Genomic DNA, 16,064 nt, shown 5'->3' on the forward strand with positions numbered 1-16,064 from the left:
GCCACCACCATCGCTGTGCCTCAGGGGTCAGCCACCACCCACCCCTCGACTGTGCACAGCACACGGGGCCCCCAGCCAGTGCTGTGTGTGTGTCTCTGAGCTCCCCCTGGGCTAACGTCCTCAGGGACTGCCGAAATGAAAACACGGAAGACTCGGAAGGTGTTCTTAAGATTAAACGGCTCCAATTTCACATGTTTGCTTTTTGTATCTGAAATCAAAGCCCTACTTCTTCCAAGCGGACACCTGCACACCCAAGTTCCTTAGACACACTGGCTGCACAGACGCCTAATCCACACTGGATGTGCAGGGCCGCACAGTCACACACGGACATGCTGGCCCACGCAGCCCACGTCTGTCCCAGGGCCTGATGCTCCAGGCCAGGACGGTCACCCCGCGGCGCACACAGGGCACGCCGAGCTCGTTCAGCCCCCAGGCCCTTCTCAAGTTCAGGAAGGGCTTGTGACCTCCACCCAAGGGCCCTAGCGGCCCACATTCGGAGCTGTTAGTGAGTCTGAAGGTTTTCTCTGGTACTTTCCTTCCTCAAGCTTATCATCCACCCTCTACTGCTATCACCAGCATGTTTCCAGTGAACCTGGTCTTGGAGTGGTGGGATCTGACTGAATTCCGTGTCAGAGGCTGGGCTCTAGCCGGAATCCACTAAATACGTTCAAATTAGCCATTAATCGTGGTCGACTCCGGGAGGAGGGGGCTGTGTGGAAGTGGAGGCATGGCCCTCTGCTTCTATCTAAATTATTAAAACACAGAAGAACAGACACACGGCTTCACGTGTGTGAGTCCGTGCACCACACACACAGGAACACAGGCACTTCTCATGCTGTGCTCCTACGTGTACAAACAAATGCACCAACACAGCGCACGTTCCTTCTTACCCTTCATTTCAGTTACACCTGCTAAGAAAGACGTGCAGTTTAATTCTATGCTAAAAGCAAGCATCTTTGGGAAGAAAACTGGCCCTTCTCTTAAATGACACATGGATCTCGTTTTCTCTGGAAAAAGAAGGGAAATGGAGCTAGCTGTCATCACTACAACCTCCCCTGCGTAAGAGGTGGGATTTAAACACAATGTCTGCTTCCCCCTCCCCCAAAAGTGCATCTAATGAGCAGAAGTGGGAACCCTCACTCAGCTTCCCCAGGGCAGAAAAGCAGCCGCATAAGGAATCCACAGTTACAGAGAAGAGCGATTTTAAAGTGTAAGTTCAGCTTGAGCTACGTCCCCTCCCCTCCTGCCCGGGGCCAGGCCCGTCCTGGACTCTCAAGGCAGGTGGGGAATGTCCATACCAGGAAGGGGTGCTGAGGAACCCACCACCGCTGCGTTAACTCCCTCTCCGGGGCCAGTGCAAAGACAAATTCGACCCCGCAAGTATGACACGTGCCCAGGGAGGAAGCAGACCCGTCCAGAAGCGGCCACTCGCTGGGGAGATCCAGGATGGTGGCCGAGAATGTAAGGGGCCAGGACAGGTCTGTGTGAGCGGGCGAGGGCAGCCGTGCCACTCAGAGCAGGGAGCTCGCTGCTCTCTGTGGCCCCCACTTCCTCTGAAAAGGGAGGGTCGGGTGTTCCAGCTTCTTCTTTCAACTCCAAGTAATGCCACAGGGAGTTGAAAAGCACCGATGTTCGGCTGCTGAGAGCACCATGACCCTCTGCATCAACGCTTGTAAGTGCCCAGTGAGCAGAAGAAAACAGAAGCACACCTGCAGTACGCCAGGCAGAGATTCAACACCACTGCTAACCCCAGCGGACTGCACAACAGTGTCCCTGCACCTTCCCCAGCCAGAGCCACATTGCTGAGATGTGACACAACGTGGAAATATTTCTGCATGAGGGGACATCCAGAGCGGAGGAAAGGAGGTGGGTTTCTTACCAGGAGCTCCTTTGTACAGACCGCTGGGGCTGCCCATCTGCGGCCCGGATGGGCTGAACGGAGGATAACGTGGTCTTCTTGTCACTGGAAAGAGAAAGCAGAGTGACGAGCTGTTCCCCTCCGCTCCCTCAAGGGGTGGGATTGCACGCTACGAGCTCTGCTTCTTTCTTACCATACGGCGTTTCTGGAGACACAGGAAATGCTGGTGTGGGAGAGATGGACTCACTGCCACTGCTGGTTGGAGAGAAGATCCTGCCGTCGATCACACCCAGGTCTGGGGGATACGTGGTGATCACCGCCTGAAATCGGCAGGGGGCGTTGGTTAGGTGAAGGCCACTCCCAGACAGCTGGGGGCCCCTGGCACCCACTGAGCCAACCCTTGTCTGAGACTGGAGACAGGAGGCAGCCATGGAAAACTGGAAGAAGCTTCAATAACAGTCAAGGTAGAGGGAAGTGTCTTGTGGTCAACATTACACAGCTCATAAGTGGAGTTAGCAGAGAGTCTGTGCAGCAGAGGGAAAGTGAGCGTTAAGTGAAAAAGGCAGGGTAAGTGTGTCCACAGATACGCAAAATACCCAATGAATTAAAAACACAGGCACAGAAAAGAGGCTGGCAGGACGTAGCCCAGATATTAGCACTGGTTCTATGTGTGTGTGTGTTAAGACTACTGGTGACTTTCTTTTCTCGTCTATTCTAGGTTCCAACTTTTCCACCATGAGAGTCAATGAAACCCTAATTTCAAAGGGTTCATCGTTTGGGGGTTTGCCAACCTGTCTTACTTCAATTCTGAATAAAAGCCTTAAGTACGCCTCCCCAAAGATGCTCTGTAGATCTCCCCACGGAGCACACATCCACGCGGACCCGCTTTCTTCCTCCCTCCCGGGGACGCCGGGAGGCCTTGGGTTGGGGACTTGGGGTCCTTTGCGATGACTTCTGTTTGCCCTTTGCTGCCGCCGTCCAGCCATGGAGCTCTGAGACCTCTACCCTCACGACCCACCTGCATGCTGGGCCCCTCATCCCCATTCTACAGATCAGAACACAGAGGCTCAGATGACCGCAGTGAGTGAGGTGCACGTCCGCACGGCTCTCTCGGGAGAGCGGGGATCCCACCCAGGATCCCGGCTGGTGCACAGCTGGGCTCCCCCCAACACCGCCTGCCTTCAGGGAGGAACGCCGTGTGTGAGACGGGGGCGAAGGCGGGTGGGGAACTGAACTGGTGACTTGGGACGGGGCTCAGGCCAGGCTCTGGGGGGCGGGGTGCGTATACCTCCTTGGCGTTGTCTGAAGAGAGAAAAGGCGCCAGGCCTGGGGCCTGTTCCGCACTGGTAGTCTTGCCCCAGCCGCATGTGGAGAAGGCTGGCTGCTCCCCAGCATTGCTGTCATACTGCTCGAGGCTCAGCTTCCGGAATCTTCCGCCCAGCAGCTCGTCACCTGTTAGGAGAGAGACACGTGGGCCGCAGGCGTTTTCATCATGGAGGAGAGCACTGACCCTCAGTTAAAACTGACTTTAAAACTTCTCAGAGGCATTCTTTGTTTTATTTTTTCCAGTTCCAGAACATTTTCATCACCCAAGATGAAACCCCATCCACGCCCATTAAGGGGAGCGTTCACTCCCCGTTCCCGACCCCCAGCTCCTGGCAACCACTAAGTTACTTTCCGCCTCTACGGATTTGCCTATTCCGGACACTTCATGTACACGGAATCACACACTCCACGTCCTTTGCTGTCTGACGTCTTTCACCCAGCGTGACCCTCTCGAGGCTCATCCTGTTACTGTGTGAACTGGCCGTTGTCCACGTTCCTGGCTGTTTCTCCCAGCGTCAGCTCCACCAGGGAATCGTGCCTGGCCGGTTCCCCAGGGCCCGGCACACAGGAGGTGCTCAGGAAGCATAAGGAACAGAGAAAGGCTGGGACCCAGGATCAAGGCTTCTTTCCCCTGGCTAAGCGAGCAAGACAGATTCTTGGTGGTGGTCAAGCTTCACAGAACCCAGGGTGGGCCCCCTGACGGCCACAGGCCCTGGGACTTAGTCTGAGACCTCTGCCCGCATAATCCGTCTTCCCCTTCTCAGGGCATCTGCGGTCAACTTTGGGGTCACAGTGCCTGCACCTTGCCTTATGACCGCCAAGGAGGTAACAACCACTCAGACCAGAGACACAGAAATCTTTCCTTGAGTCACAAACATAAATACATATCCATTTACCTACACAAACGGTCACCTTCTTGATACGTTGTCCTGCAACTTTAAAAAAAATTGTATCCGTTCTTTGTGACCTCTATGAATCACCTATTTGTTTATGCTCAATCCCAGTATACAGGTATAGTGATATCAGAATTGTTAACCTGTACACTTTTTATTTCCAAGTGTCAGAGATACTTTGTATTTCATAGCTGGTCCACACTGGTTGCTCAGGGGAGCCACGGGGGCTGCTGCACGTGGACGTGCAACCGAGGGCATCCTCAGACTCACGGGGCAGGGAGGAAGCAGCCCCGGCGAGCCGGCCTACTCCCTCCGGAACCGGCTTCTGGGCAGGACCAGGCACTAGGACGGCACCCAGGGCTCTGGGATACGACCAGGCTGGGTGTGACCTACAGCATGCCAGAGCTGTGTGCGAGCCCTGTCTGCCCGCGCCCCGTCAGGGCCAGAGTGGCCCGAAGGCCACACCACCTGCAGAGCTTCAGGGCTAAGTGAGGACCCTGCACGTGACAGCTTGACACTTAACAGCAAGAAATCCTGGGGGGAAAAAAAGCTTAATTCAAGCACCAACAGTCGGCATTCACTGTCCCACTGTCCAGTGCAAGAAATGTCACAGATCCTCAGCCCTGCTCCAACCAACTAAGATTCACTTTATGGGGGATGGGGGAGGGGTCGGGGGCTGCAATCGATCTGTGGACTCTCACGACTGGTGGTTTGGGAAACCTGCTGCAGGCTGTTAGGATGGCAATGTTTCTATCGATGATATCCTCTGAAAATTCAGACGTGTTAAGGGTTTCCCCTACAGTTCAGATTTAAGCGATGTAATCCCTACAACTGTGACGGTCACGATGACACTGCATTTAAAGGTGGGGTTTAAATTACCAATGGCTCATCTGGAGAGACTCTGCCCGCGGCTGTGAACACGCTGTCACGTGAGCACCCCGGCAAGCGTCGTGCCCCTCCCTCAGCAGGGCCTTTCATTTTTTTTCTTTCTTTTTTTTTTTTTTTTTTTTGCGGTACGCGGGCCTCTCACTGTTGTGGCCTCTCCCGTTGCGGAGCACAGGCTCCGGACGCGCAGGCTCAGCGGCCATGGCTCACGGGCCCAGCCGCTCCGGGTCATGTGGGATCTTCCCGGACCGGGGCACGAACCCGTGTCCCCTGCATCGGCAGGCGGACTCTCAACCGCTGCGCCACCAGGGAAGCCCCAGCAGGGCCTTTCAGAAGCTGCGTGGAATTCAAAGGCTGCCGCATGAAGGGAGCTCCGTCCACAGAGGGAGAACACTCAACAGCTGTGCCCAGTGAGGAGAGGAGTGCGACTCCTTCGCGGGTGCCCCCCCCCCAAACCCTCCAGCTTCCCGAGGGTCCCTTCCTAGGACAGAGGCCAGCCGGGCATAGCCCTCCGTGTCACACAGGAGGACATCTGCTGGGTGCCATTCAGCTGGTGACCCAGCGGGCGAGATCTAAACCCGGTCTCCGAGTGGCCGGCACCTCCCAGAAGAATCCTTCCACCCCTCCTGACATCCTTCCTCCGTTTCCAACAGCTGCCCGCTAAGACCCGGCCTGGAGGGGCGAGGGGAGAGGGCATTAGGATTCAGGATTTGGAGGCTCGTGTCCACCCTCACCAGCTGGAGGACCAGCCGCAGGGCATCCTCCAGCCCCCGTTTCATTATGTGAAAAACGAGCACAATGCTCGCCCCCTTTTCTCCCCTGCAGAGAAAAACTGGGCTGAGGATGACATAAAATGGGTTTAACACATGCACACTGACACAGCGCCACCGCCGTCCTGCGGTCCTCTTCCGGGTCCCTCCTCGGGTTCCCGCCCTCCACGAGGCCGGCGCTGCAGGACCGGCCCGACGGCCACAGACCTGCCCCCGGATGGGCACCTGGAGCCACCGAGGGAGCGGGCGCCGGGAGGCGTGAGGCCGCAGGGAGAGGCTGGCCCCCCGCAGGATCGGGGCCCAGGCACGGGCTCGCGTGCTGTCACCGGGGCAACAAAGGTGCAGAGTGGGGACAGAAGGGGCCCGCGCGAGCCTGGCTGCCCTGAGAGGCGGAGCGCCAACGCCCTCCTCCAAGGCTGCAGGGGTTACACAGAGCACGGAGCACCTCATCCAAAGGAACACCTCCACCCAAATCGCGCACTGACACCTGCAGCCCATCACAGCCAAGAGATCCAGAGCCCGCACTGCCCCAAAGCCTTCCGGACAAGGATCTGGGGACGGGAAGACAGCTTCTGTTCAACATGCAGGATAATAAGTGGTGTTCTGTGGAAACAGCACATTGCCATCACTCCAACACGCTGTGTGGCGTGAAGCCCCAGAAAGGTGCGGAGAGTGTGGGCATGCTCCCCGACCTCAATGCCCTGTGACCTCAGCCCTGACCTTTGAACCAGAGGGTTCCAGGAACTGAAGCCCCATTCCGTGTATGGCCCTGCGAATAAAAACCAGCCAGCACAGCCTCGAGGATGTACTGCAAAGGCCCGGCTATAAAAACATGTCCAGGTGGCACCAGGGCCCAAGAGGGAATATGCAGAACTGAGGAGGGAGCTCCAGAGAAGGAAGCTTAGATTTGTTTTTTTAACTGAAAGACAGTTTACAATGTTATGTTAATTAGACTTTTAAAACCTCTCTTCAGGTTTCCTGTAACAGTCCAGTTTCAGAGTAGCCGGGGAACTCAGTCTGTCCTTTCAGCTGATTCGGAGCCACGTGTGGCCTCAGTCCTGGGCTTCCTCCAGATGAGGCCCTGAGACAGTGTCCGTGAGTGGCCCCAGAAACGTCCCTAGGGAACACAGGGGTTTGCAACCATTTCTTGATGTTCTCTCTCTCGGGCACAAATGAAGATAACAAAGAGACTTTTCTTCACTTAAAAATCTCTCCTGGGGCTTCCCTGGTGGCGCAGTGGTTCAGAGTCCACCTGCCGATGCAGGGGACACGGGTTCGTGCCCCGGTCCAGGAAGATCCCACGTGCCGCGGAGCGGCTGGGCCCGTGAGCCATGGCCGCTGAGCCTGCGCGTCCGGAGCCTGTGCTCCGCAATGGGAGAGGCCACAACAGGCAGAGGCCACAACAGTGAGAGGCCCGTGTAGCGCAAAAAAAAAAAAAAAAAAAAAAAATCTCCTGTAAAGTGTTCTTCGTATCAAATACCACCTCGAGTGCCTTCACTGAACCTAAGTAATAGGGCATGTGGTTCAGCAGCTAGGGGCTTCATTCTTCAATAATCATGGATCAATACTTCTCTGCTCCCCGGCCTGCAAGAGTGTGGTCACAGGCGGACACCGAGGGTCTATGCCAGGACCAACATTGAGAGCAGGCGTCGGGGCACGCACACAAGCTCCACAGGGGACCCCATTTCCAGGCTGTGACCTGCACAGAGCATCGCTCTCCCCGCAGAGTGTGTCTTCCCTTCCCAAAGAGGCAAAGATACAGGCACCACGGTCATCAGAGACCAGGCCCCGCAGGCAACAGACCCTGCCCTCCTATCAGACTGCAGTGTAGACAGGAGGGTCCCCAGCACCACCCCGACCCCAGGGTGATACTCCTGGAGAAACGACGAGGGGTGCACGACGCAGCCGCGGCGCCGGGATATGCCCACATGTGCCCACCTCTGCCCGGGAGGAAAGCGGGAAGCAGAGCCCGGCCGCCTCACAACAGCCAGGCGGTGTGCTGTGTCGTTTCTGCCGATGAGGAAAATGGGGTCTCGAGTTGAGACCTGCCCCATCCCACACAGGAAGCTACAGACAGGGGTTTGGTGCGCCGCGGAGCCGAACAAAAACCCCCCACTGCACACTCCACTCCCCCAGGGCGGCTTGTCCTCGCCCACCGGTGCCAAGCGAGGGGCGGGTCAGCCAGGAGGTGCCACTGTCCCCTCCCACTTCCAAAGGCCTGCTCAGTGCAGACGGTGGCCCACAGGCCTGGGCGGCGCGGCCCACCCACACAGACGAGTGGTGCTGTCGGCACCTCAGTGATTCATAATGGCTAACGCGGATGATGGAAGGGACACCGGCTGAGATCGGGGACCCTTCCTTCTGCCCATGTGCCAAGGGGCAGTGGACGCCCGCTTTGCTTCTCAAATCCTTCTACCCCTCAAGTGAATTTCAGATTAACAATGGCTTCTTCCTTACGATCTCTGGAAACGACCCCTTTGGCATTTGAGTAAAACCACTGGCTGGGGGTGTAGTTCCCAGAGCAGGTGAGCGCAGAGCAGCCTGGACCAAAGGTAAGAGGAGGCGGGTTTAAAGGCTTTCCTGTCCGAGAATCGTTGGTCTGACGGTGGAAGTGGGGCTGGGCAAAGGGCATGTGACCCCAGGCCCACCCGCTGGCAGACACCGGCTCCGCGGCCCGCTCGGGCAGTCCGCCTCTGGCCAAGCGCGGAGCAGGTCTGCCTCTGTGCCCACTGGACGGTCCGACAGACGTCTCAGGGATGAAATGAGGACTGGTCCAGGCTCGATGAAATAATGCAGCAAAAGCCAGTGCAGGATACAAGCCCACAGCAAGAACCAAATGTGAAAACTGCGCCACCAAACATGCCAGAGGAAGATTCATGCGGTCACTGAAAATCCTGTTTGATGGAATGTGAAGGGAGAAAACATGCTAAAACGTTATGTGAAAAGAGCAGCGTGGAAAAGTGAGCATGTGGCATTCTATCTATGAATTCATTTTGATTTTTAAAAATAAGAAAATGTACCAAAATGTTCACAAGAGTCTGTCTCTGGGTCGTGGAATTCTAGGCACTGTGAAGAGTTTTCTTTTTAAATATCTAATAGGTTGGCCAAAAAGTTCGTTTGGGTTTTTCCGTAAGATGTTACGGGAAACCGGAACGAACTTTTTGGCCCACCCAATATATCTTCTAAAGTGTTCACTAATAATAGGTCTTACTTTTAAAATCAGGAACACAAGATCCAGATCATTTTTAAGAAGAATAAGTTTTCTTTACATTTTGTAGAACTCTGAGTTGACCTCACAGACGTCCCCAAGTCCTTCTCTCCTAGTTCTAATTCTAGTAGAACTAACTCTATACTAGTACAGGCACCCTCATTTCACTGCACTTTGCAGATACTGTTTTTTACAAATTGAAGTTTTGTGTCAACCCTGCATCACGCAAGTCTATCGGCACCATTTTTCCACGGCATTTGTTCACTTCACGTCTCTGTGTCACATTTTGGTAATTCTCACCATACTTGAAACTTTTTCATTATTATTATATTTGCTATGGTAATTTGTAATCAGTGGTCTATGATATTACTCCTGTAATTACTTTTTTTGTTTTGTATTTTGAAATTAAGGTATGTATACTTGTTTTTTAGACATAATGCTATTGTACACTTAATAGACTACAGTACAGTGTAAACGTAACTTTTATATGCACTGGGAAACCAGAAAAATCTGTCTGAGTCACTTTATTGAGGTGATATTTGCTTTATGACGATGGTCTGGAGGCCAATCTGCAATATGCCTGACGTCTGTGGCCGTATTTAGTCTCTATGTGAAGCTCCACAAACACAAACGTGTTTGGTGTTTGATTAATCTATCATTCTGACAAGTCAGCTGGATCTTCTCATCCGATACAGAGACAATCCTATGGGAGGTGGCTTTCTGCACCAATAAGCTCAGAGGAGCTGTACAAGTTACCTTAATTTAAAGAGAAAAGGACTAGGGTGTCCGCGAGGTTGGGACGTGAGCACCGCTGGGTGGGGGCCCCCACCCCTCGGGTCATCCAACAATGGCCGGATGCAGGCTGCCCACCCTCCCAAGGGAGGGCCTTGATTCCATTTCACTCGACGAGTTGAACTGTATTCAAGAATCCACTCCATAAACCCGGCCATGACCATATTTCTCCTTCTCAGTAGAGAAATCAGATCCAAGAAAAGAGGAAACGGGAGATTGAATGAAAGCAGGAAAGAGTCGCTGCACTAAAGCCCTGTGCCTGTGCCGGCTGGGACCCTGCAGGTGGCTCGGCAAACTGCCCCCTCCCACGGGCCTTCCTCAGGCAAAAGGCAGCTGGAGCCGGTGCCCCTGCCCCTGCCCTGCTCGGCCCAGGTGCGGCCACTAGAAAACGCCCCAGGACACCACCGCCCTCCAAGTCACAGAAGCAGTAGGGTTCGGTGCAGAAACCGTGGCAACCTAGGACCACAGAGTTACCAACAATCTCCAGTGACCCGCACGTCCCCGCACGAGCCCCGCTCACATTCTCGGCCGCGGTGCCCGTGGAGGGTCGGTGTGGGAGCAGCTCTTCCTGTACAGAATGCTGCCTTCCAGTCTCGTGCTCGGGGTCTGCTTTTTTCCGCCAACACGTGGCATTGTGACGTGGTCTGCAATGGCCACACAACCAGACACGGCCCACTCCTGGCCAGTCCCTACGCTGGTCTTCGGACCTCTCTCCTTTCCTCCTGTCACCGGAACGATGCACTTCAGGCCTCGGCACCCACCTACCCAGGCTGGAAAGGGGGGCAGGTGTCCCCAGGTGTTCCCCTCACTGCCACTCCCAAAGACCTGAAAATCTCAGCATTTTAACAATTCACTTTACTCACAGGTGGAGCTGGGGTCAAGGACACGTGCTGGGCCTGAGGGCATCCAGCTTTTCCAGGCACTGCCTTAGCCCAAGCCAGGCTTGGGGGGTGGGGCTGAGCTTCCCTATGGGACGTAGGAGCTCGCTGAGCCTGAGAGACAAGCAAGGCTTGCTCGTCCGGTCATTCAGGCCACTCGTAGGGATGGAGCCCTGCTGAGATCGGGGTCGGGTACTGCAACCTTACACGGGCCACCACAAGAAAGTGGCATGGGGTCAGTGCGGGAAAGTTCAGGGGTGCTGAGGACAGAGCAGGAGGGCCAGTCCTCATACAGGGGCACCCGGATGCCCCCACTAAGCCCTGGAGACGTGGGGTTTTCAGGCCAAGACTGCGGGGTGCCCGTCAAGCACTCAGCACCTAGCACTGAATCCAGCCTAATTCGGGAGGTGGGTGGCATTGTGTTCACCAATTTACCCCTGATCCAACAGAGGTGCAAGCGGCGACTTTCTCGGACAACTAGAAAACTGTAAAAATACTAGAAAACTGGATTTTACAAAGCCAGGAGCCCCTTGGCTACTCTGCACCGAAATACAGTGAACTCCCAATTATGTAACAGAGTGCAGACACATGGTCGTAGGTAACTCAGAGCACACCTGTATTTTCCTTGCGCTGTGCTAGGGCATATTCAGATTTATCCGGTCGACTATCTGATCCTACTTAAAGAGGAACTTGAGAAGCAGTGAGGCAGGGTCACAGCACCCACTCTGCCTGCCCAAATAAAGCTTGCACCTGCGGCAGGGCCAGCACAGGGAGTCACTGCCCAGACCTCTGGCACAGGATACCCGCCTGTCCTTGAAGCTCTACAGCAGGGGGAAGTTCTCCTGCCTCACCAAACAGTGGGTCAGCCTCCAGGTGATTGGGACACAGGCCCAGGATGAAACACAAATGTGAAACAGTGATTCTCAAACGGGGCCGCACACCAGAATCACACTAAAAATGCGACTCTCGGGCCTCACCCCTTACCTGTGAAGTCACAACCCGCGGGAGTGAGGCCCAGGCATCAGCATTTTTTTTAAACTCCCACGTTTCCAATACACAGACAAGCTCGAGAACCAGGGCTGGTCTCAACCCTGGATTCACACTGGAGTTACACAAGTGGGGAGCATTTAGAAGAATTCTGACCCCCCGAGCCACGACCCAGGCCAATTCAACCAGGCCTTTCGGAGGCGGAAGCTGCGTGGACACTCTCAGCACCTGCGTTTTGTCAAGTTCCCGGGTGAGTGCACTGTGCAGCCAGGCGGCAAACGCCTGCTCTGACAAGCAGGTGGAAACTCATGAGCTCCTAGAACATGACCTTCATCTTCTATCTGGGCCACTGCAAGCTGAAGCACTCTTAAGCTATTTATTTATCTTTATACGGTTGTATAAGAATGAAGCCTGCATCATCAAGGCTTGCACGGATGGGTTCTGGAAACTTCCTCGAATTCCCAGGAGCAAAAACAATCACCAAGGATTCATTTGGATTACTTGGCTCCAGAGTTAGTCTGAGGCCTCCTGACTTCAGCTCATTCAAATAAACATGTGCATCCTCTAGAGAGAGAGTGGAAAACGGAAAACGACAACAAAAAGCCCAAACACTCTTCCCAGCTTAAATGTTCCCAGGATGACTTAAGGAGATTTTCCTCCCTTAAGCTGAAATAGGGATTGATTCACCGGCAGGGTATATTCTTGAAAAGCTGGGTGACGTCTGTTGGAAATCCCTAGTCAGAGTGCAGAATGATGTTGAAGACCTCGGCAGGAGCAGTGGTTCTGGGGTGCCCTCTCTGACCCGACCGACCCCAGAGCCTTAGGAAAGCGTACAGGAACGAGAGCGGGCTCCAGCAAAAGCACACCAAGAGGCCAAGTAAAAGAGCCTACCTTTTGGGTTTCCCTGGTGGCGCAGTGGTTGAGAGTCCGCCTGCCGATGCAGGGGATGCGGGTTCGTGCCCTGGTCCGGGAAGATCCCACGTGCCGCGGAGCGGCTGGGCCCGTGAGCCATGGCCGCTAAGCCTGCGCGTCCGGAGCCTGTGCGCCGCAATGGGAGGGGCTGCAGCAGTGAGAGGCCCGCGTACCGCGCAAAAAAAAAAAAAAAAAAAAAAAAAAAAAAGCCTACCTTTTGGATTGCAAAAGTGAAAACCCTTTCCACTGGGGAACTCCAAAGTGCTTGGTTAGGTGGTAGCATTTCCTCTAGAATGACATATTTAAAAGGAAATGATTGTGTCCAAAAAGCTAGGAAGGATACCCTTCTACTATAAGAAATTTCAGGAATACGCTCATGGTTTTTTTTGGTTTTTTTGTTTGTTTGTTTTTGCTGTACGCGGGCCTCTCACTGTCGTGGCCTCTCCCGTTGCAGAGCACAGGCTCCGGATGCACAGGCTCAACGGCCATGGCTCACGGGCCCAGCCGCTCCGCGGCATGTGGGATCCTTCCGGACCGGGGCACGAACCCGTGTCCCCTGCATCGGCAGGCGGACTCTCAACCACTGCGCCACCAGTGAAGCCCTACGCTCATGTTTTACTCAAAGTAAGCTTGTTATATAAAGCACAGATGTAAAAAGCCGCACAGCAACCAGAAGGCAAGGTCACTACTGGCCTCCAGGGGTCTCCAAAGCGGATTTTCAAACATCTGAGGGGGCAGCTCCTCGGCAAGGTAACAAAAGAATTGCCACGTGGCCCAGCAGTTCCACTCCTGGGTATTACCCCAAAGAACTGAAAACAGGGGTTCAAACGAATACTTGCACGTGAACGTTCACAGCAGCTCTATTCACAACCACCAAAAGGTCACCATCCAGAGATGACTGGATAAGCGCAGTGTGGGCTGTCCATGCAGTTGAATATCACTCAGCCTTAAGCCTGCAAAACCTTATGCTGAGTGAAAGAGGCCCGATTCAAAAGGCCATACAATTCCATTTATGTGAAATGTCCAGAAGAGGCAAATCCCTAGAGACAGATAACAGATTAGGGGCTGCCAGGGGCTGGGGGAATGTGGAATGGGGGTGACTGACCATGGGTACAGATTTCCTTTTGAAATAACAAAAGTGCTCTGGAGCTAGACAGTGGTAATGGTTGTACAACACTGTGAAGGTACTTAATGCCACTTAATTGTACATTTTTAAATGATTAAAATGGTAAATTTTACATTAGGTGCATTTTTCCCCAATAAAAAAGATCTGAGGGGGTGATTTCTGTTTCCTAGGCTGGCCTGCCCAAGGGTTTTCACCTTGAGATGCATGTTGTTTTATTTTAAATTGCTTTCTTTTTATTTATCCTTTAACACGAGTGTTAGGGTGTTACATAGGTTTTTTTAAATTATGTGTTTAAGTAGTTTGCATCAGCTATGACTGATTTCAGGGTAGTGAAGATGGCATCAGAAAACAGATGTTCTAAGAACAGGACCATGGGCTTGAGGGGTTGAGAACCACAGCTGCAGGCTGGCCCAGGCAGTTCAGAGCAGGCAGGAGAGGCCACAACTCCAGGCCTTTCAGGGACGTCGGAAGATGTCCGTCAAGGTGACCACGTGGGGCACCCGAATCTGCCTGTTTGTGTGGTGAGGGTCACTGCAGCGAAAGGAACTGATTCATCAACTCTCAGATTTATAATGTGCCTTTTTTAAAAAAATTTGTTGATTTGTATTTATTTTTGGCCGCACTGGGTCTTCATTGCTGCTGCACGGGTTTTCTCTAGTTGCGGCGAGCAGGGGCTACTCTTCGTTGCGGTGCGCGGGCTTCTCACTGCGGTGGCTTCTCTTGTTGCGGAGCACGGGCTCCAGGCGTGAGGGCTCAGTAGTTACGGCACACGGGCTTAGATGCTCCGCGGCATGTGGGATCTTCCCGGACCAGGGCACGAACCTGTGTCCCCTGCATTGGCAGGCAGATTCTTAACCACTGCGCCACCAGGGAAGCCCCTTTAACATATAATTTAAACTGACAGGCTTTCCACTATCAATTACTGAAAGTTGATATATTGTGAATTTCCTTCAGCATAAATGAGCTCTCTGCCAGGAGCACTCATGCAGGGATGTCTGTCTGTCTGCAGAAGCACATGGGGAGCCCTGGCACAGTGTCCTAGTGCCATCTGCAAGCAGAACACGGGGTCTGCCAGGGTCCGACAATTGTGGGTTGGGGGTTGATGTACCATGAATAAAATATTTTGACAACAGGAAACAAGGAGCCCATAGGTATGAGGAGAACAGAGCTGGCTTCCTGCCATCCATGGATTCATAAACTTCACAGATTGAGTCATTTCTTTTGTTGCTTGGGTACTATCAGTTGAAATCTCCCCTCATTTAAAAAATGTGATCCAAGAAACCCACTGTTGAGCAGGGCTGCAGTGCAGCTGGGCGACCTGGGGGCTGGGGCGGCATGAGGCCACAGCAGCGCTCAGACGGGCTGTGGCTGAAGCACGGTCTGGTGTCAGCCCAGAGCAGGGGAGCTGCAGAGGTGCTGAGCGCCTACGGGGAGTGAAACGCCACCACATCTCAACCCATTTTACAAGGTCTCCCAGGGCTTTCTGAGACCCCACCTCTGAGGGGCCACTCTCGCCTCTGGGTGGGGACTGGCTCCCTACACTGCCCATGATAAACCTCGCTAAGGTCCCCGTGCCAATTCAGCAGAGACACATGGGTCTTTGGAGGGTCACCTGCATTTCCACCAACACCAGATCCCCTCTATTTACAAACATTCCACGTGTCAGGAAACAAAATGAGTAAGTCACTGGCACTGCCCTCCAGGGGTTTTGATCTGGTGGCAAAAACTGAGTTTAGTGGAATAAGGGCTCAGCCATGAGATGCATAGTGAGACAGATGGACGCTGTTTACACATTATAGTGGGCATGTAGGTCAGGCGTGATGCAGACAAGCTTCAACATAGCGCCTAGAACAGGGCAGGAGCTGTGTGGCAGTGGTCACTATCATCTTTACCATCACCATCACCACCATCATCATCATCACCACCACCATCACCATCACCACCATCATCACCATCACCACCATCATCACCACCACCACCATCATCATGACCATGACCACCATCATCATCATCACCATCACCACCACCATCATCATCACCATCACCCTCACCACCATCATCACCATCACCACCATCACCGCCATCATCACCATCACCACCATCACCACCATCATCATCACCATCACCATCACCATCACGACCATCATCATCACCATGACCACCATCATCATCATCACCATGACCACCATCACCACCATCACCACCGCCATCATCATCATCACCATCACCCTCACCACCATCATCGCCATCACCACCATCATCATCACCATCATCACCATCACCACCATCATCACCATCACCACCATCACCACCATCACCATCATCATCACCATCACCACCATCATCATCATCACCATCACCCTCACCACCATCATCACCATCACCACCATCATTATCCCTACCACCACCACCATCCTCACCAGTATTAT

At 53.7% G+C, this 16,064-nt stretch overlaps 1 protein-coding gene across 4 annotated transcripts in view; it reads right to left on the reverse strand.

Annotated features, from left to right (window-relative positions):
• TNS3 (tensin 3) overlaps positions 1-16,064 on the reverse strand; it is a 332,998-nt gene that overhangs the window by 53,497 nt on the left and 263,437 nt on the right. For all 4 annotated transcript variants that reach the window (XM_060304905.1, XM_030871279.2, XM_030871276.2 and 1 more), the window contains exons 18-20: positions 3,147-3,310; positions 2,052-2,178; positions 1,880-1,963 (exon numbers count right to left, since the gene is read on the reverse strand). In XM_060304905.1, coding sequence (XP_060160888.1) covers positions 1,880-1,963; positions 2,052-2,178; positions 3,147-3,310 — 375 coding nt within the window. The remainder of the gene's footprint in view (positions 1-1,879; positions 1,964-2,051; positions 2,179-3,146; positions 3,311-16,064) is intronic.

The sequence above is a fragment of the Globicephala melas genome, chromosome 9 (genome assembly GCF_963455315.2).
Source record: "Globicephala melas chromosome 9, mGloMel1.2, whole genome shotgun sequence".
Classification (NCBI taxonomy): Eukaryota; Metazoa; Chordata; class Mammalia; order Artiodactyla; family Delphinidae; genus Globicephala; species Globicephala melas.